The sequence below is a fragment of the Phoca vitulina genome, unplaced genomic scaffold (genome assembly GCF_004348235.1).
Source record: "Phoca vitulina isolate PV1807 unplaced genomic scaffold, GSC_HSeal_1.0 scaffold8, whole genome shotgun sequence".
NCBI lineage: Eukaryota > Metazoa > Chordata > Mammalia > Carnivora > Phocidae > Phoca > Phoca vitulina.
In genome coordinates this window covers 32,527,085-32,548,659 of record NW_022589711.1, presented here as the reverse complement: position 1 = coordinate 32,548,659, position 21,575 = coordinate 32,527,085, and the positions used below count along the sequence as shown (strand labels likewise).

General features: G+C 35.5%; 1 protein-coding gene across 1 annotated transcript in view; it reads right to left on the bottom strand.

The window, feature by feature from the left end:
• Window positions 1–10,415: 10,415 nt before the first annotated feature.
• The window catches only part of LOC116633796 (T-cell receptor-associated transmembrane adapter 1), a 32,114-nt gene continuing 20,954 nt past the window's right edge, over window positions 10,416–21,575 (bottom strand). The window contains exons 4-6 of the mRNA XM_032406498.1: window positions 16,169–16,230; window positions 14,030–14,118; window positions 10,416–10,956 (exon numbers count right to left, since the gene is read on the bottom strand). Coding sequence (XP_032262389.1) covers window positions 10,699–10,956; window positions 14,030–14,118; window positions 16,169–16,230 — 409 coding nt within the window. The 3' untranslated portion in view covers window positions 10,416–10,698. The remainder of the gene's footprint in view (window positions 10,957–14,029; window positions 14,119–16,168; window positions 16,231–21,575) is intronic.

Genomic DNA, 21,575 nt, shown 5'->3' with positions numbered 1-21,575 from the left:
GGGAACGTTGTTCCTGCAGCTATGCATTCAGCATCCATTGTACTGGACAAAGTTAAACAGGCAATGAAGACTTTATTCAGGACTATTGCAATAAAGGAAGAAAAGTGAACTCCACTCTACTGAACCAAAAAACTGGAGAGATTTTAAAAGCTGGGTGGAGGTAACCTTAGGCCACCTGTGTTTATTAATTGGTCTTATTCAAAGGAAAAGTCAACTTTCTCTTATCTTTGTGGCAGGGGATAGTTTTACAACTTGGAGAAAGGTACCCGCTGAAATTAAGCTTCTACCCTCCCATGGACACTGGGAAATAGTGGCATATTTTCTTTTGATGTTCACATTGCAAAGAGATGGTTCCCAGGTCCCTGGTCATCAAACTGCCAAGAGGCTTTTAAGGAATTTGTATATATTTCAAAGGAGGCAGAGGAATAATTTGCAATTACAACTGTTTTAAAAGAAATACCCTAGGAAAAGGGAGGTTAAGGGTCTATAGTCAGGAAGAAATCTGTCTAAAGCTTGTCAAGCTGAGAAAAATGTTAAGGCCCTCATGGTGACTAGTTAAAAATCAAGATTCTGTACTAAGGAAGAATGGGAGAATGGAAATTGGAGGACAACTGGCAGTTTGCCCCAGTTGGCTTAATACTTTTTTCTCTCAGTTATTTGAAGAAAAATTACAAAACACAATGATGTTTAATTCAATAATTAATTTCATTGGTAGAGTTCAGGTACTACTACGACTTGAGTGGTAAAGATTTTGTGGGTGTGGGGGACCCTACCAGTGTTCTAAAAATTCATTCTGTAAAGTTGACTTGGATTTGTGAAGTAGAACATTTGCTAAGTGATCTCCACGTATGGAGCTACTCTCTCTTCCTTCTGTAAACAGACTGACTTTTGGCCACAGCATCAAAAACACTCAGACCATTAGATATTCTCTTATAACCTGCTGAATTTCCTCCACCCCCAGTGTGGTATGCTTTCCTTTCTAAAGTTGATTGTCCTAGCTATACTTGTTATTGTAGTTATATAAGATAATTTAATTGTTAAACAATTAAGATAATTAATTGTTATGTTTCCTAATGAAATATGGGTGTGGACAGAGCATTTTCTTTGATAATTCAGTTTGGTGCTTTACAAAGAATCAATAAACATGACTTGCTTAAAAATTGTTGCCAATTTAGATGGTAGCAATACTTACAAAATACTTATAAAAGTCTTAGAAAAAAGGCCAAAAATCTGGAGAGATTCTGCACTTAGATTTCATCACAAATGTTTTAAAGTTTTATTCCACTAAAGAAACTAAAACTGGGGCTGTAGACAGTGTTTTACAGTCAGTGAGATATATGGCATGGAAATCCCATCATAGATGTTCTCAAGAAAAAGTCTTGGTCGTATGTCAAAAGGTTAATAAAGAAAAGCTTATACATTTGAGGTTAAAATGTTTATGGTACTTTTTATTATTCAGTACTTAATTTTAAAAATTAATCCACCAATTACTGCTTCAATCAATTGGGATGAAGACAGAACAAAATAAAAGCTCTACTAACTGTCCAGTTTTATGACAAAGAGAGTTGTCCATTGCATCAGAGGTGGCCAATGACACTACTGATTGAAATGCTTATTCACTTTTCATTTTGGTTTAAGTACCAAAGATTTCTCTAATGTTAAATGAGATAAATTTAATCCCCCCCCAGATAAAATGGGACAAAATTGAGCACAAAATAAGGTTTTAGCCTTATTATTGGAATTTTTTTGTGTAGGTTAGTTTTAAGTTTTGTCTTTTATGGGGCCATGAGCATGACTTTTGTATCCCAAATCACCAAAATGATGACTTCTGTCTTTCAAGGTATTTAAAAACAGGTGTCATTGATAAAATACTTGCCTGTAAAAACACTTTGATATGAACATTTTGTGGTGGATGACTTAGTGTTTATTGAGAGCAACAGACTGTCATTTAAGTGGACTTATATTTGGATTTGTCCTAAACTGGAGAGGCTCTTAGTGTGTGAAAGCTACCATAAATGGTCATTATTTTTCAACATTTTAAAGAAATATTTTTAAAATTGGTTTTAATAATAGTTTTGACTTTAAATAATGGAAACCCAGTCTATTTGAAGTAGAGAGAGATTAATTATGACCAAAAAGGTGGGGTATAGGACAGTCAAAAATAGGGCTCAAAGCACTTGGAACCAACTGAAGAGATCATTAAGACATCACTACTCCACAGAGCCAGCTCTGGACTTAGATTGTGTGTTCAAATATTTTTTTTTTCTTTAAAGATTTTTTTTTTTTTAATTCATCTGAGACACAGAGATACAGAGAGAGAGAGCAGAGAGTAGAGGCAGGGGGAGAGGGAGAAGCAGGCTCCCTGCTGAGCCAGGAGCCCGACATGGGGCTCGATCACAGGACCCTGGGATCATGACCTGAGCCGAAGGCAGACGCTTAACCGACTGAGCCACCCAGGCACCCCGTATGTTCAAATCTTGAACCTACAATTTATCTGTGCAATATTAGGCAAGTTAGTCTTCATCAGTCTTGGTTTTCTCATCCATAACATTAGGATTTAATAGCATCCATCTTTTAGGGTTTTATGTGACTAAATTAAGTATGAAAGTAAGCACTTAGCCCAGTGTCTTGCACTTAACAAGTTTTTAATATTAGTTGTAGTTGTGGTGGTGGTTATCTGATTAGTCTGATTGGTTATGGAGTCTTGAACCCCACTCTCTAGCAACTATCATCTTGTTAGTTTCTGTACTTTGTAATTGTGTCTTGCTTCCCAAGGCCCCATTTCCACCTCATGGCATCTTTATGGCTCTGCCTTCAGTAATCACTGTTCAATTTCCTGTATACAGATTGGTTCAGAAGATGAGTTAACTGTCTTGATTCAGGTATCCACCTCTGATCCAGGCAGCCATGACTTCTTAGGTAATAGAAATGCAAGTGGGTAGGCTGTTTTCCCACAGAGCAGGTTAAAGGAATGACAAGCAGCACTAAGAGAGCACCTCTACTGGATATGTATTCTTTCTTGTTCCCTTCTCTAAATTTTGATATTTCCTGTTTTTAGTGTCTTAATGTAAATTATCTGTTCTATTAATCAAGTGAAGGCAAAACCTCAGAGAGAGATTTAAAGCATATTTCAAAACTAATCACCCTACTTTTACTTTGCCAGAAATAAGCCCTTTAATACCAAAGGGAAATGAATTATTGCTCTTATTCTTGAGATTTGAGTTGAACTTTTTGGAGCTTTAACATTCTTAGTGAAAATCTCGAGAGTTTGGAATCTTTTGTTTTCTAGTCACGGATTTTCTCTTTATTCCTGTCTGTACATTTTTTTCTTAGTTGAAATGTGAAAGCTTATAATGAGACTCCTCTGGGACATAAGCCCTGAGAATTGCCACAGGTAAAGTATATATATTCCCTTAATAATTGCATAATGATCAGTAATTCATAGCTTACTAATTAACATTTAAAAGACTACAAGTTCAGTTACAGACTTACACTAAATTACACTAAAAACATATTGTATAATTACACTAAAGTGGAGTTTTGCTTCTGGTCAAGATGAAATTACATGTTGGATTTACCCTCTCACTTGGATACATATACCCTCCCACCTTAAACAACTACAATCCAGACAAAACATATGAAACAATGGCACTCAAGACATTGAACATCAGGCAAAGAAGGACAATGATCTCTGAAAGATGGGAAGTGAGGTGAACTCTACTGTTGCCATATCTTGCCTAGAAAAAGTTTTCAGCCCTATAGCAGGTAGACGGGTTGTGGGTATTGTCCACTGATTGTCAGAACTGAGAAGATGAATCTTCATGTCAAGAGAATCCAAGAAGGTGGAGTACTGGAGGGGAGAGAACTGTACCTAGAACTGTGGAGATGGGCAAAGAGTCCCTCTCGAGTATTTAGCTGAATACGAATCAGTGCATGCATGTAAGAAAGCTACCAAAAGCTTGGGGAAAAGACCCACCTAAAAAAGATGAGAGAAAACAGTCCCCATGGTTCACACAAGATTGGGCAGAATACCTGTTTTCCACAGCCAGAGTGGAACACCTCGTAATTCATGAGGGCCAGAGCAGCTTTTAAACTAACTTAAATTTGGCCTACTGCTGAGGCAAGACCCTCCTCTGGACCTAACAAAGTTTTAAAGCAAGACTCCACAGGGGTGGCTCAGTTAAGTGTCCAACTCTTTCATTTCGGCTCAGATCATGATCTCAGGGTCTTTTGATCAAGCCCAGAATCAGGCCCCACGCTCAGCACAGAGTCTGCTTAAGATTCTCTCTCCTTGTCCCTTTGCCCCTCCCCCACTCACATGCACTCTCTCTCTCTCAAATAAATAAATAAATCTTAAAAAAATAGGTGTAATGAGCACTGGGTGTTATATAAGACTGATGAATCACTGAACTCTACCTCTGAAACTAATAATACATTATATGTTAATTAATTGAATTTAAATCATTTAAAAAATAATATTTAACAAAAAAGAATTTGAGGTCATAATGTTTCCTCTGAATACATCTTTACTATAATGCATAGGTTTTTAGATGTATTCTTTACTTTATTATTTTCTAGAAAATTTGCTATCCTAATTGCAATTTTCTCATTGATCTAGAAGTTATGTTAGAAAAATGTTTCATGGGGCGCCTGGGTGGCTCAGTTGTTAAGCATCTGCCTTCGGCTCAGATCATGATCCCAGTGTCCTAGGATCGAGCCCCGCATCAGGCTCCCTGCTCAGTGGGAAGCCTGCTTCTCCCTCTCCCACTCCCGCTGCTTGTGTTCCCTCTCTCGCTGTGTCTCTCTCTGTCAAATAAATAAAATCTTTAAAAAAATAAAAGAAAAATGTTTCATAAGGGCGCCTACGTGGCTCAGTTGGTTAAGTGTCTGCCTTCAGCTCAGATCATGATCCCAGGGTCCTGGGATCAGGCCCCACATTGGACTCCCTGCTCATTGGGGAGCCTTCTTCTCCCTCTCCCTCTGCCACTCCCCCTGCTTTCGCTTTCTCTCTCTATCACATAAATAAATAAAATCTTTAAAAAATGTTTCATAATTTTCAGATAGTTGAGGGAATTTGGGGATCAATCTTACTGATTTCTAGTTTCATTGACCTATGATGCGCATATGTCGTTTGTAAAATCTCTGCTTTTTATGATTTATGAGTTTCCACTGTGGCTAATACATTTGGTAAACTTTCCAGAGACATGTGGAAAGGATGTATGTTCTTTATTTCTGATGTTAAAAATTCTAAACATACCTATTAAACTGAGGATGTTGACTGTATTACTCAATCCTCTGTATTATGAGATTATTATTTGTTTACTTAACCCATCGAGTTTTTTAAACAGTATATTAAAATGTCCAACTATAACTTTTTATTAAATTTGTGTGTAGGCCTAGAAATTTTTTTTTAAGATTTTATTTATTTATTTGAGAGAGTGAGAGAGAGCATGAGAGGAGAGAAAGTCAGAGGGAGAAGCAAACTCCCTACTGAGCAGGGAGCCTGATGCGGGAATTGATCCTGGGACTCCAGGATCATGACCTGAGCCAAACTGAGTCACCCAGGCGCCCCTGTAGGCCTAGGAATTTTTACCTTAATATTTTATATATATTCTGTATTGTACATACTATAGATGTATAATATTAATTGGTGCATTATTTGTAGCTTTAACACAGACTTTTAAGTTACATACTAACGTACCTCGTCTTAAAAAAATATTAGGAATTCAAAAATGTAGGAAAATATAACCCATAATGGGGAAAATAAGTCAGTTGAAACTCAGAATGACAGAGATGATAGAATTAGTAGATAAAAACATTATAACAGTTGTTAGAGCTACATGCGATATGTTCAAGAAGTGAGAAGAAAGGTTAGACATGTATGACAGAGATGTGAAAATGAAAAAAAATCACTCAAGCTGAATTTATAGAGATAAAAACAAATTGTCTGAGATTAAAAAGTATCTAACTTGGATTACTGGCAGATAAACATTTTAGAAGCAAAGATTAGTGACCTTGAAGACATAGCAAAAGAAACTATCCAAAACGGAACACAGAGAAAAGACTGAAATAAACATATCAGTGAAATGTGGGAGAATTTGAAAGTGATTGAAGAACTTGAAAATGGGTGGGGGGGGGACAGGAAAAATATTTAAAGAAATATTGGTCATTTTTTTCTCCATATTTGATGAAAACTATAAATACACAGATTCAAGATCCTCAACAATCTCCTAACACAAGACACATAAAAACAAACAAACAAAAACTACTCCAAGGCATATTGTTTAAAACCAGTGAGAAGGAAAATCTTAAAACAATCAGAGAAAATAAGAAATAACAGAGGGACAAAGACAAATATGACACTACATTTTTTCTTCAGAAAAATGTAACTGAGAAAGCAGTATCTTTAAATTACTGAAAGAAATATATAGTCAACTCAACCATAAATTTTTTTACCCAGAGAAAATAGCTTTCAAAATGAAAGCAAGTAGAGACTTTTTCAGATATGTAAGAGCTGGAGGCATTCATCACCAGCAGACCTGTTCTAAAAAAGTGTTTAAGAAAGTCCTTTAAGTTGAAGAATAATGATACTAGATAGAAGCCTGTATCTACACAAAGGATTGAAGAGTTCTGGAAATGTTAACTACAGGGACAAACATTACTATATTTATTATTATTTAAATCTTTTAAAAAGAGAATTGGCCTTATTAAAGGAAATAACAAGGATAATTCCTTATTAAGGGAAAAATAGTAACAATGTGTAAAATAAATAAAACCCAGAGCACAAAAGTCAGAAGAAAGAGAAGTACACTGTCTTAAGGTTCTTATACTATACCAAAGTAGTAGTATATCATTTGAATGTAGACTGTGGTAAGTTAAAGATGTTTATTATAGGGGCGCCTGGGTGGCTCAGTCAGATAAGCATCTGCCTTCAGTTCAGGTCATGATCCCAGAGTCCTGGGATGGAGCCCAGCTTGGGGTTCCCTCCTCAGTGGGGAGCCTGCTTCTCCTTCTCCTCCCTGCTCTCTCTTTCTCTCTCCGTAAATAAATAAAATCTTAAAGAAAGATGTTTATTATAAACCCTAAGCAATCACTAAAATGACACAACAGATTTCTAACTAATAATCCATCCATGAAGATAAAAAAGAGTCATAAAATAATACCAATGTACAGTTGGCCCTTGAACAACATGGGTTTGAACTGCATGGGTTTGCTTATATGCAGAGTTTTTTATTTGATAAATAAAGTACAGTATTGTAAATGTATTTTCTCTTCCTTGTGATCTTCTTAATAATATTTTCTCTAGCTTATTTTATTGTAAGAATACAGTATATAATACATAAAACATACAAAATATGTGTTAATCAACTGTTTATGTTTATTGATAAGGCTTTCAGTCCACAGGAGGCTATTAGTGGTTAAGTTTTGGGGGAGTCAAAAGTTTTATGTGGGTTTTTGACTGTGTGGGGGGTTGTTCCTCTAACCCTTGTATTGTCCAAGTGTCAATTGTAATATAGAAGTCATAAAAAGAGGAAAATATGAATGAAGAATAGAGGAGACTAAGAGAAAACAGAGATCAAGAGTATTGCTTTGAACCCAACCATATCAATAACTGCATTAAATGAGAATGGTCTAAATACTTCAATTAAATGACAGAGATTATCAGATTGGATTAAAAAAGCAAAATAAACTATATGCTGCCTATAAAAATGCATTTTAAATAGAGAGGATATAGAAGACTTGAAAAGCTCTATCAACCGAGTTAACCTAATTGGCATTTAGAGAATATTCTATCTAACAAAAATAGACTATGCATTCTTTTCAAGTGCATATCATCATTCACTGAGATAGACTATATTCTGGGCATTAAAGGAAGGCTCAATAAATTTAAAAGGATTCAAATCGTATGTTTTCTTACCACAATGGAGTTAAATTAGAAATCAATAACAAAAAGATATCTGGAAACTCTTCAAATACTTGGAAACTAAATAATACACTTTTTTTTTTTTTAATGGGATAAATGAACTGGATTTTTTTTTATTATGTTATGTTAATCACCATACATTACATCACTAGTTTTTGATGTAGTGTTCCATGATTCATTGTTTGCGTAAATAATACACTTCTAAATAACCAATAGGCCAAAGAAGGAATCAAAGGGAAATTAGAAATATTTGAAATAAAAATAACAACACAATATATCAAAATTTGTGGGAGATTTATGAAAACAAATGTCCATTTTAGACAAGAAGAAAAGTCTCATTACTGACCTCAGCTTCCACCTTGAGAAGCTAAAAAAAGAACAGATGAAAACACAACAAACAGAAGAAATAATATAATATAAATCAGAGGGCAAATTGATGAAACAGAAAATATAAAAACAACAGAAAAATTATGTGAATGGTAACTGGTTCTTTGAGGAAATAAAAAAGTTGATAAATCTCTAACTAGAGAGATGAGGGGGGAAAAGAAGCATCAAAGAGAAGTTAAATTTACTAGATTCTTCAGATATTAAAAGGACAATATTGGAATATTTTGAACAACTTCATGCTAATAAATTAAACAACTTAAATGAGAGGGACACATTCCTCAAAAGACACAAACTACCACATTCACTCAACAGGAAATAGATAACTTGAATAGTCTTTTATTTATTAAGGAAGTTAAATTTGTAGTTAAAACCTTCCAAATTATCAGTCATCAAGTACATTTGATACGTAAAACTCAAAATATTGAGTGGAATTCAAATGATACAAACCAGAGGCAAAAAATGCAAATATCTTTAGGAGCTAGGTCAATAATATAAGTGAATGATGTAGATTAGTTATGGGAAAAAGTAACTGCCAAAAATACAATCAAACTTTATTTTTACTGAACCATGGCATGTATAGAAATGTAACACAAATATATGATAGCAAATATTTTTAAAATTTAAAGTCAATATATATTTATTAATTATTATTTCTTATGTTTTCATGGTTTTTCTCTAAAATCAGAAACCTGATTCTTATTCTTCTGCCCTTAGACATTAATATTTTTTGGATTTTTTTATGACATTGTGGACAACTTGAAATATTTTACTCTAGCATTGACATTTAATTCTATGCCAGTTCATAATGGAAAAAAATTATTGACAGAAGTTGGTACTTCCAGATATGGACAGAGTTCTTCCATACATGCTCTTCCTTCCTCTCTCTTTACATGGGTCACTCCTCATTGTTCAGTTCTCAGAATTAAAATTTTCTCTTCAGAGATGTCCTTCTCTCCATTATTATTTCTCATTCTATTTTCTTAATTATATATTTTTTACTAGTACTGATACTTTATTAACCTGATACTCATCTTTTCTACACATTTATAGTTCCATGGGGACAGGGCCTACCTTGTTTTACCTCTGTTTCCCTTGTTGTACACGAGTGTCTAACTTAGTGCCTACACTACACTAGGAGCTCAACAGAAAACTGAAGAAGAATGAAGGAAATCCACTAAGCTCTGGTTAGAGGGCAGGACTGACAGCTCACATGTACACTTTCCTTGGTCAGTGATGACTTGAGACCCAATTAAACTTCTATTCCAAATGGAGAAAGATAACAGAAAGATTTTTTAAAAAATAACTTTTTGGAGGGCAGGTTAGGAATTTAAGTTGGACACATACCTTGATCAAACTCTTGACCTTTTAGAAATATATTCTATGGATACTCACCATGTACACTTTTTGAAGTAGCAATTCTTTTCCTAGGCATTTAGCCTCGAGAAGTCAGGTAAGTACTTACATCCATGTGGAAATGCATTCTTATTGCAATATTGTTTGTAAAAGTGAAAAACAGAACTTGAAAATGAGCTAAATGTACTTTCAAATTATTTGAATAAATTCTAATGCAGTCATCAGTGAGATGCTATGCAGGCATTGAAATTATAATATGTAACTGTATTTAGTTATAGTTAAAAAAATAAGGAAAATAAATCACCAATATATTAAGTGGAAAAAGTTTAAATAATATGTGTAAAATAATCACTCCCTTTTTTTGGTAAAAGAGAAAAAAAGAAAGAGACAATTGATGTATGTACGTATGGAAAGTTGCTCATAGTAATTATCTCTGGCTAGTGGAATATCCAAATTCTTTTTTATATCTGTTTATTGTTATAAGGAGCATGCATTAACTTTATAACAATTTTAAAAAGCAATAAAGATACTTCCATGTGGGAACAATACTTCTTAAGAAGACTCTTCCACTTCTTGTAGAAATATATTTAATGTCCCATGTCTTTCAATCAGAAATTTCTTTCAACTAAGGGGTGTTCCATGGATGAAAAAGGAAAAATATTTTTTTAAATGGTGGCTTTTATTTTTCTTTCAACATGTTCTAGAGTATACTTATGCTTAAAACATTTTTTTTTTGTTTATTTCACAGGGTATTAAGTATTGTTGGTGAAGTTGTGACTTCGTAATTAGGTTCAATTTGCAAACGATTTTATTTTACATTTTACTACTTAGGCATTTGGTAAGCAAATTCAAATAACTGATTTTCATGGCATTACATTTGGTTTGCAAGAACATAAGCTCTGGATAAGAGGTAAGCCACCATCCCACTAACAAATGATTTAGATCGTCACCCTCCCAAATCTTGTGTCATATAGGGATTTTTTTTTTAAACATCTCCAATAAGAGTGGGATTATTGAGCTAGATCATAGTCCAGCTAGTTTATAGATTCTCTCTTTGCATGAATCAATCCAAACAGTCTGATGGGATCATCATGAACATTTTCCTCTATTTCCTGGCTCTCAAGTGGGAAATTGTCTACTGAAGTGGTTTTAGAAAGGCTGGCATCCACAGCATGTAACTGCTCGTCTTCATCCTTGTCTAACAAACAACTATTCTCTTTCTTGGGCTTCCTGCGCTTCCCCTTACAGTTGTGATCCAGTGAGGCATAGAACATCTGTGGTTCCTCGGTTGCCTAAAAAGAAAGGCATGTTAACTTTTTGTTGTTATCTCCTTCTTTAACTTTGATGACTTCTGGGAATTTCTAAGATCTATGAAAAACAAGCAGCTTGTTTTCTGGGCTTTGGCTACCTTGTTTTGCCAAATTGGCCAGGTAGGATGACAACAAAAAACAATAGTCAACTCAAGACTTTTGAGTAGAAAAATGCTTAGATGAAATTTTTGTGTGTGTATTTTTATTTCTTTTTATACACAAAATATACATGAACATTTTAGATGGACTCTCATGTGCCTCTCCCCCTGCCTTCACCTTAGGTAGCTCTTGCCCTGTGTTGCTTTCACCAAGTGACAATACTCCAATTTGTTAAACTGGGAATAAACATGATAGGAAGGAATTTAATGAATCTCAAAATCTATTTTGCATATGTTTAATAACTGGTCATTTGATGGTACCCACAAAAATCCCCACTTTTTCTACATTTTTGAAGTTCAGAAGTATAAAGTATAAAGATTCAGAAGTATAAAGATGACAGTATCCATTTTTGTGACTGGCATCTGGCAAGAATTATAGTTTTCCATCTTCCCCTTTTATTTCCTTCTTGCCTGCCTGTCCCCAGGTTCCCTTTGAGCTTGTTTCAGGCTGGGTTTGGAGATCTTTATTTCTGTACTTATAACTAAAAGCATTTCAAATAATGTATGTTTGGTCAACAGTTGGTCAACTTTATCAAGTGCTGCAGAATTCAAAGAATGTGAGTCCTGAGAAAGGATCACAGATTGTACATGAAGAGTCACTTGTGACTTCCAGAGAATGGTTTCAGTTGAGTGTATGGGTGGAAAAAATATAGCCAGGAGTAAAAGATTGTGTATCTATGGAAACAGTAGAGGAAAGTGAGAATCAGTTTAAGAATTAAAGAGAAACACAGGCAGAAGGCAAATTTTGTTGTTTTGTTTGTTTTTGTTTTTAAATATTGGGGTGATTTTTGCATATTGATAGGTAAATCGTAATGATTCCTTAAAGAAAAAATCGAAAATGGAGACAAATTAAATAATTGAAGGTGCAAGATCTTGAAAGCAATGGAGGAAATGATCAAGAGCATAAATTGGTATTGGCTTAGGAAAGGAGAGTGGATACTCCTGACATAGGAGGGAAAGGCAAGATCAGCGGGAGACTGGGACATGAAGAGGAGAGGTACAAGCTCACACTTGTATCCTTCACTTTGTTTTATGATATAGGAACTCTGTGGACTCATTTTATTATTAGGTGTCCTGATGAACTCTTCTTAGTTAATGGTAGACATAGATATTGAAATTACAACTACTGAACTGTGCACATCATTTTTAAAGGGCAAGGAGCTTATTTCTTTTCCCAACAAATAGTCACTTTATCCATAAAGCTTTCTGCATAATATTGTAGAGTGCTCTTGTAATTGACCAAAGTAAGTATTTTAGTAGCAAACCGGGTAGTGGTTTTGATGATCATGATCATTCTAATAAAATGGAATTGAGCAAATATAAAGAAATTATGTTTAATTTGTGAAAATAAATTTGTGAGAAGGGGGTAATAGAATAAATACTAATCTCCTTAGAAGTATCTTTAAATACATAATTTATAAAATAGCAGACTTTTAAAGACATTTTAAGCTTTGCACAATTTCCACTTGAGTAAAATCCAGATGTACCACAATTCATATGTACTAAATAGCAACTTTTATTATGAATTTTCAGCTCTTTTACAATTAAGGTGCTGTGAATCTCTACATTTCAGATGGTGTGGTTATATTTTAGCCTTCTCTAAGAGGTTTCTCTTTATTATATTGGATTTAGCAGGTATATTAGAACATGCAGGTTTTCATACCTTTTATCTAAAAAATTTTTTACCATTAATCACACATCAGATGACAGATTTGTGCATCAGAAAGTGACTTCATAATCTGTTTAAACCTTACCACATCTTGGTTTCTTAAAAACTTCAAGAATTCTGATTTCTTGGTGGATTCGTATCGAGGAAAAGAGAAAAATTCTATCTTAATGGGAAGTTTTCAAGATGTGACCCATCTTAGGGAGGAAAATATTTTCTGTTAGACAGGACTAAGTTTAGATTCTCTTTCTGCTTAGTACCTGAGCGCTTTAGGGCAAGTTTTTCATCCTTCTCAAGCCTCTGTCAAATGGGAGAAATAATGCTGTTTCCCTCATAAAACTCTAAAACGATAATACATATAAAGAACATATGACAAGGCCTGACACATAAGGACCACGTAGAAAATGCTGGCTGGCCCTCTCACTATTTGTAGGGAGTAGCAAGAGAACACATAATTGAAGGGACAAGATCTAGGATGGAAAGGAAGAACTCTTTTAACTGAAATTTATAACATTTCAACAGCATGTAGATGAAGAATTGTGAATGGTTTCTGATGAAGTCAGTGCTATGTCTGAGGAGGTCGAACTGATTGTGGTAGGAAAAGGAAAAACTATCTATTTCTTCTTGGGTTTTCATATGTTTCTGCTTGCATTTTTATCTTACCTAACCCTGCACAAGCCATGTGAAAATCTCTTGCCATTAACCCACAGCCATAGAACTTGTGTTAAAATTTACACTCATTTGCCTTATAAAATAGAAGTATGGTCTTTTATATCCAGCTAATTTATCTTTTAACTAAAGCACTGTCTCTCTCTCTCTCTCTCTCCTTCCTTCTCCCCTTCTCCCACTACCCCCATAAATTCCTGACATCTAGGTCTTATGAGCATTATATATGTGTCAACTTTTATGTTTATCTTTGTGATGTACATAATTTTTTTCAATCTGAAAGAAAAAGCTTAATTGTTAAGAAGAGAATCCACTTTTTCCTTCAACCTATTGACTTTGTAATGGTACACAATTTTGACTTTTTGAGTGTGGTTCTGAGTGCCGTTTATTTGCCTTTGAGGTTCCCTTTAGAGCTCAGGTCCCAGAACTTGACACTGATTTGGCCTGTAAAATATCAGACTGCTTCACATGTGAATCAGAATGTGCTGCTCTTATATTCTTGAAACATGCAGCCATGCTGTGATCCAGGCTGAGCTTGACCCTTAATACAGACAACAAAACTCACCTGTGCAGGTGGGGTGGCTTCTTGCAGTTCATTTGTATATCTCTCTGGTCGAGCTTTCATTTGTTCATAGCAATTTTCATCCACTGGTTCTTGAGAATTGAAAAGATCACGATTTACAATGAAAAAATGAAAAAATGCTGGCACAAATAAAAATATATGACCCAAACCACACTTAGCTGTATATGTGAAATCCCCAAGAATCATTTGGCTTGTTTTTTTTGTGGAGATGCAAAAAAGTAAGGAAGCACAAACCATTTTCTGCAGATCAGAATGTGAAGAAGTCTTTTACCCCATAGAGTTAATAATAAGACAAAAGAAGGTCACTTGGGATAAAGACTAGATCATATTAATTTATGCCATTGCAGGACATGACGGGCTCAACTTAAGCTTCCATTTGGATGTTATAGAGATCCCATGTGTTTGCTTCTATTTGGGTGCGATTGCAAATGGTGCATGGCGGTACAGCGCAGTGCACGTGTGCCGATGATTGCAATTTGGTCATTTTACCCACGAGTAAGAAATTTTACTCAGAGGCATTTAAACACCTCTATTTTTGAAAAAGAATGTTTAGGTCATGTTTTTTGTCCCATAAATCAGTGACAGCACATCCAAGATGTTTGGGGGGGTCTGGAGCTCTGTAATGCTGGTCCTAAGTATTTAGGGTTTCTGTGCAGTGTCCAATAGCCAGCAGACCTGCAGTCATTTCATCCTGTGGGGACATGCTTACTTATTAAACCATCCATCCCTTTCTTCCCCCAGATATGCCTGTTTGAAAGGGAGAAGAGAGAAAGTGACTTGTAGGATGGCCAGTTGCCTGGCAGAAATGTGGATGGCATTGATTTGATCCCATAGAAAAAAAGATATATTTACTACAATGCAAGTTATCTTATAATCAATCATTCAACCCTTTCTGAAAAGCAACACAGAAGAATGATGTTTCTCGAAGCATGGTCCATGGAAAACATATATTAGACTTATCTGGAAATTTGTTAAGTAGCAAATTCCTAAACCCTATTCTTAAACATTACTAAATCAGAACATGTGGGTGGCACCTATGCTCCCTTAGATATGGAAATTGCAGATATGGTGGACTTTGTACCACCAGAGTATGGAAGAATTGAAATCTCAAATATTACAGGTAGGCATGATGATTCTGCAAGGTGAAACAGGAGGGCAAATTATTCTTAACAGGATAGTCCTAAAAAATAGTTCTGATTTCTCAGAGTGTAGAGATTAGAAGATACTTTAAAAGGAGGGGAAAGACAAAGATTAAATACATTTTTTTAATTAAATAAAATTTTGAATCCTTTAATATTCTCACATTCCTAACTTTAGGAGAATTGCATATACAGAGATTTAGATAGCTTAGATTTGATATACAGAGATTCAGATAGTTTAGTCCATTTCTGGAAATCTCTGTTAACCCCCAATTCATGAATGAAGTGAAATGCTTGCGGGTGCAAGGATGGGGTTAAATGCTAGCATTTAGCCTCCTGGCTTCTCTCATCAGAACTCTGGGATCAGATCATGATTGTCTGCTTTAAGGAATTTAGTGGCATTTTGTTTTGGGGTGGTTGGGATGTTTCAAGTAATAAGGGATGCTGGGAATTGAAAAGTACTTGTTACCTAAGAACAAAAAATGTATAACCTAGTCAGTGGTAATTTAGTTCTTCTCTTTCCCCACTTGCCATCAATGTGGCCCTAGGTTCTCTGCTTAACATGAGCAGTTAAAACAAGGGAAACCAGAGAACATGCTCCTTGTTTCAGATTATTCACTGTAGATTTGCTTTTGTAGACAGAGTGCAAAGCTCTTTCCCTGAGCCATTTTCTGTTCTAGAAATAGCTTTATTTCATAGAATTGTGTGTGTCAAAATTCATAGTAATAGAGTCTCCTGTATTCACATTTCTACTACAGTAAAATGAAGAAAATATAGAAAAACAGGATGTTGCAATACAATTTATAATATGCAGCTTTGGAATATATACTAAATAATATGCTAAACATTATTGAACCTATGGTTACCATTGGGATATTTAAATGTGATTGCAACCAAAAATAAGCCACCTCAAATGCTATAGAATTAAGGGGATGGATATTAATTTATAGATAAATATAATTTTTGGAAAAATAAAACTTACCTGGGACTATGTCATCTAAGTTACCATAAATTGGTGTGTCTTCAATATAATAGTCATCCTCCCTATAATAATGAAAAATAATTTATCTTATTAGAATCCACTTAACACATAGTTCTTAACTAATTTCTCAGCTAAATTCAATATATGATTACATGTTCTTGTTTATCCTCAGCCAACCAAGGTAGATATGTTTATGTACAAGTGAATGGATGCAAAAGTGCATGAATGCCTACATGCATTGTGTGTGTATATACATTTGAACAGGTGTTTTTGGGCCTTTCAGGAAATAACAATAGCAAATACTTACTTAGCACTTATATTTGTCAGATGCTACTTCAACTGCATTTTCTATATTCCTTTATTCCATTCTAACAAAAATCCGACCAGACAGGCACTATCACATCCCCATTTTATAGATAAGGAATTTGAGGCACAGAGAGGTCATATAATTTGAAGGTCAGAAGAAGAGTAAGTGGCAGAGCTGGGACTAGAACTGAGGTTATCTGTACTCTTACCTGTACATTGTACTGCCAGTTTACTTGCCCAGACTATCACTCTGAATAATCCCCTAAAACTATGTTTACTAAGTAAATACTAACTGAAAATGATGCTTAAAAAATACAAGACCAAAGAGATACTATAGACCCAGCGTGGCAGATGTCCAGATGTCGTAAAATGATTGATCACCTATTATTACATCCAGATGCTGTGTTAAATGTTTTATATACATTATACCAAAGTCCTAGGGAAATTCTGCAAAAATATTATTTCCCACTTTATAGATGGGAGGTCTGAGAGTCAGATAGATAGATTAACACATTTTCCCTAGCCTTATGTGTAATGCCTGCAATAAGTACCAATTCTGAAAGCTTTTCTTTATGCTGGTGCTCACTCAGCCCTCACAACAACTCTGACATACTTATTTTTTTTTTTTTAAATCCCCACTGTGCATATAAGGAATTTGTAACTCCTAGAGTTAAATTGTCCAAAGACAAAGACAGTAACTAGCAGTGCTAGGATTGTAATGCAAGTCTGGTCCAAAAACCCTGAATACTATTTGCTCTTGATGTTTGATTAAATTTCCTTACAGCTTCATCTGAGAAATCCTTTTAGGATTAGACATCCTATCATTGTCACCAGACAACGACAATGGCCCTGGTGACCAGCTTTCACAATGGCAGGCTGGGAACAGAGGAACAGATCAGCAGTGAGACTGGCATTTCATAAAATAGTAGCAACTGCTTTAATTTTGAGATTACGATCACCGAGAACTGGAGGAATTGCCTGAAAAGAAAAAACACTTAGCTCAAGGCATAGCACCTATACTACTCCCTATCCTTCTGAAAGAAGACACAGTATGTGTAAATAGTAAGTAGGTGTCCTTAAAAAAACAGATCAAATGATACTTGTATGAAATGGCTTGAAAAGTCCAGATGCTGGCATGTATTTCTTTTATCTGATAACAAAGGAACTCATCTGTAACCTTTCCTTCCATCAGTAATTCAGTACAGCTTAATATTGGGATGTGGAGTAGTTCTTGTTCATGGTTTTTCTCTGGCTATGCAGAGAATATAATAGCAAAAGGTGAAGAATTTTTAATAAGACAATCCATCCATTTTCCTAGCTCACACAGATAACAGATACAACCTGCAAATGATAAATCATGTCCAAAAAATGAATATCATTTCATTCCCTATGAATGAAAATAAGATGTGATTTATAATGCAGTGCCTTGTGTCTACAGGCAGGTCTCAAATGATTAATCATCCCAAATAAACTATTATAAAGGAACAGTTGCCTAACCAACAAATTAAAAAAATATATTTTTACTTAGCAATGCCAAATAGCTCCAGCCTATTGCAAATATCTAATAAACTTTAAGCACAAATGTCTGGCAGTGTTTTATGTGGAAGATCAATTACCATTAAAAATAGATTAATAAATAAGCCCACATACCAGAGGCGAGCGCATTGCTCTGAACATGTCTGAAATGGCCCTCTGACCAATAAGCACATTTACTGACACTCCAAAATTTAAAATAATATTAATTGTATCTTTTAGTATTTTCTACTTTCACGTATATTTTCCTTAGTCCCTATTTTTAAAGTTTTAATTTCATCGTTATTTTATTGTGAAGTCCTTTTAGAAAAATGCTTAAATACTTCATAATCTAAATAGATTAAGTGAATTTAATTTTTAAAAAATCATTACTTCTATCTGAGTGGCTTTGGACATAAATTCTCTGAGTTTCAATTTCCTTATTTATAAAACAAGTTTATTAAACTATTTAATCGCTATTGTTCTTTTCAACTCTGAAATTCTATGATATAAATGTAGGGCTCCAATATCCAAAGAAAAATGAAAGATATTTCTACAAAACTAAATAAAGCTATTTTAAGCGGCTGGAAAGTTGTCAGATTGAGGAAAGAGCAAGCTTAGGGGTCTGTTAGAAATTGGTTTTGGTGTTACCTTGATTGGCTTAATAGGTTTTTCTTTAAATTGGCAGATATATATGCTTGGGCTCCATTGGGGTATAAATGTTATTTAAAGCCATAAGAAAAGATAAAACTACTTTCTGGAAGAGTATAGATAGGGAAGAGGTTCATTAGATGAGCCCTGGGCACTCTGATGTCAAAGGGTCAGGAGTCAGCAAAGGACAAGGAGCCACTGGCGAGGAGGAGGACTATAGATGAGAGGACCCAGAGCCTGGAGAAGTCACTGTTTCAAGAAGGAGAGAGTGTCAATGTGTCAAATGCTACAAGATGGACCGCATGCGGAGACACTAAGATTTGACCATGTGGATTTCACTGGTGACCTTGACAAGAGCTGAGCTGGCAGATTATTGAAGGCAGAAAATTGAATAGAATAGGTTCAAGAAAAAAGAGAGGAGGAGAAGCCAGCAAATATGGGCAGAATGTAGATGGAAACTTCATGTTTTGCTATAAAGGGTACAGAGCAAAGGAGAGGTAGCTGTAGGCCATCTAGTATCAAGAAAGCTTTCTTTTTCTTTCTTTCTTTCTTTTCTTTCTTTCTTCTTTCTTTCTTTCTTTCTTTCTTTCTTTCTTTCTTTCTTTCTTTCTTTCTTTCTTTCTTCTTTCTTTCTTTCTTTCTTTCTTTCTTCTTTCTTCTTTCTGGTTTGAAACAAAACTGTTTTCTATTGATGAGAATAATACAAAAGGGACAGAAAAAGCAACGATGTAGAAGAAAAGAGAAGGTTGCTGGAGGGATATGTTTCTGAGTACATGCTCACTGACTTTTTGCTTTCTTTGGTAGGGAGCATGCCATGGGTGTAGGTGTCTTGAACTTGGGGTAAGAGGACCAAATATAGACCCCTGGTCCTGGGGAAGAGTACAAACCTCAGTACTAGCTTTATATGGTTGGAGACTAAGAAGTGAATCCATTGGTGTTTCCTGTGAGGAGGTTGCTTAATGGACCTTCAGAGCAATGATATCTAATACTACTTAATACTAAATTTTTATTCTCTTGATCAGTGTTCCAGTTTTCTTCTAGTATATCCACTTCTTTGTAAAGTCTCCTAAACACAAGGAGCTTATATTGCCAGTGCTTTGGAGTACTTAAAATGAAGGGTCTTTTGCCAAAGTTTTTGGGGAAAGGAGACTAGAAATATCTGCCAGCATGAAGAATTCTAAAGACATGGGCAAAGACCCTGAGAGCAGTGACACAGAGCTAGGGGTGACAAAAAGACAATTGAGAATAAGGTTTCTGGAACCTATCCATACTTCTCAAGGATTCTTAAGAAACAATACTTAAGAAGGGACTGGCATCTTGCAGTCACACAGGGATGGAGCTTGGCTAACGGTTATTTGTACATTAAAACAAATAAACAGAAGGCTGGAAAACTTGTAGCTATTTTGGTTACAAGTAGGCAGTGATCACAGTGAGGGCTTCATCTGCACATCCACTTGGAAATCTCAGATGTCTGGGGAGGCTACCCAGAGGTTCTCTTGTCAGGGCGCCTGGGTGGCTCAGTCAGTTAAGCGGTTAAGCGTCTGCCTTTGGCTCATGTCATGATCCCACGTCCTGGGACGGAAAGCTCCACATTGAGCTCTGCAGGGAGCCTGCTTCTCCCTCTCCCTCTGCTCCTCCCCCTGCTTGTGCAGTTCTCTCTCTCTCTCTCTCAAATAAATAAATACAATCTTTTTTTTAAAAAAGTTCTCTTGTCATAAACATCTTCAGGTGAGGAGGACAGCTGGGACAAAAAGTGAGGTCCAGGGTTAGTGTATTTAGTAAAGAAGGGAAGTGAAAGGAGCTTGCAGAGCTCTGGAAATCCAAGAAATCATCCTAAGGTAGAAAAATGGCTGAGATGAGTTATGCTTTGTCATAAAAGCACCTTTCAGTGCCACCCAGGAGCAGAGCATGCAAAAACTGCTGGGACTCTGTCCTAAGGTTTTTGAGAGAGACTCTGAAACTGAGGAGTCAGGATAAATTTAAAGTAGTTGTAAACCTGAACTGATTTCCTAAATTAGAGGATAAATATACAGCAAATGGGCAGGAATTTTCTCAGACCTTAATTTTCATCTGATAAAGCATTATCTTTTTTTTAATTGACTATGCTTTGTAAGGGAAGTATTACATTATAATCTGTATTTTTCAGATGATACAACTGAAGTTCACCAATGCTCATTTTGCTAAAACTCCAAGCCTAGTAATTATAAGAGTTTGATTAAAATCCAGAATTGTCCAGATCTCAAATCCATGATATTCCCACTGTCTTATCTTCCTGACACAGAGTAAAAGACCAGCATTGTGTAGAATTATGTTTTAAAGATTTTTTTTCAAGATTTTATTTATTTATTTGACAGAGAGAGAGCACAAGCAGGGGCAGAGGGAGAGGGAGCAGCAGGCTCCCCACTGAGCAGGTAGCTCTATGCAGGGTTTGATCCCAGGACCCTGGGATCATGACCTTAAGGCAGACACTTAACTGACTGAGCCACCCAGGTGCCCCTAGAATTACGTGTTAAAGGAAAAATAAAGTGGCCCATGGGTAACTACCAGGAAGTGTGTACCTGACTTTCTGTTACATATAGATGCTACATTGTCCTTAAAGTGATCACATTTTTGACCTACAGTGCAGGAAGGGCAGGAATTTGGGGAAGCAGGAAGATAAGATCAGAGAAGCATGGCTTCCCACCTAAGCCAATGTTGAGTAAGGGCAGAGAGAGTTCAATGGGGAGCCGTAGCCTCAAACCATCTAAGAACTGAGGGACATCACTAATTTTACTTCTACCTAAGAAAGATAGCCTTTATTTCCACTTGCTGTTTTAATGTTGAAGTTTTAATGACTGGAAATAGTTTCACGTTTGCTTGTTTTTTCCTGGAGCCTCCATGCCCTTCCTACAAAGGTGACTTTGGCTCCCAAACTACATAACCAGAAATAGACAAGCTG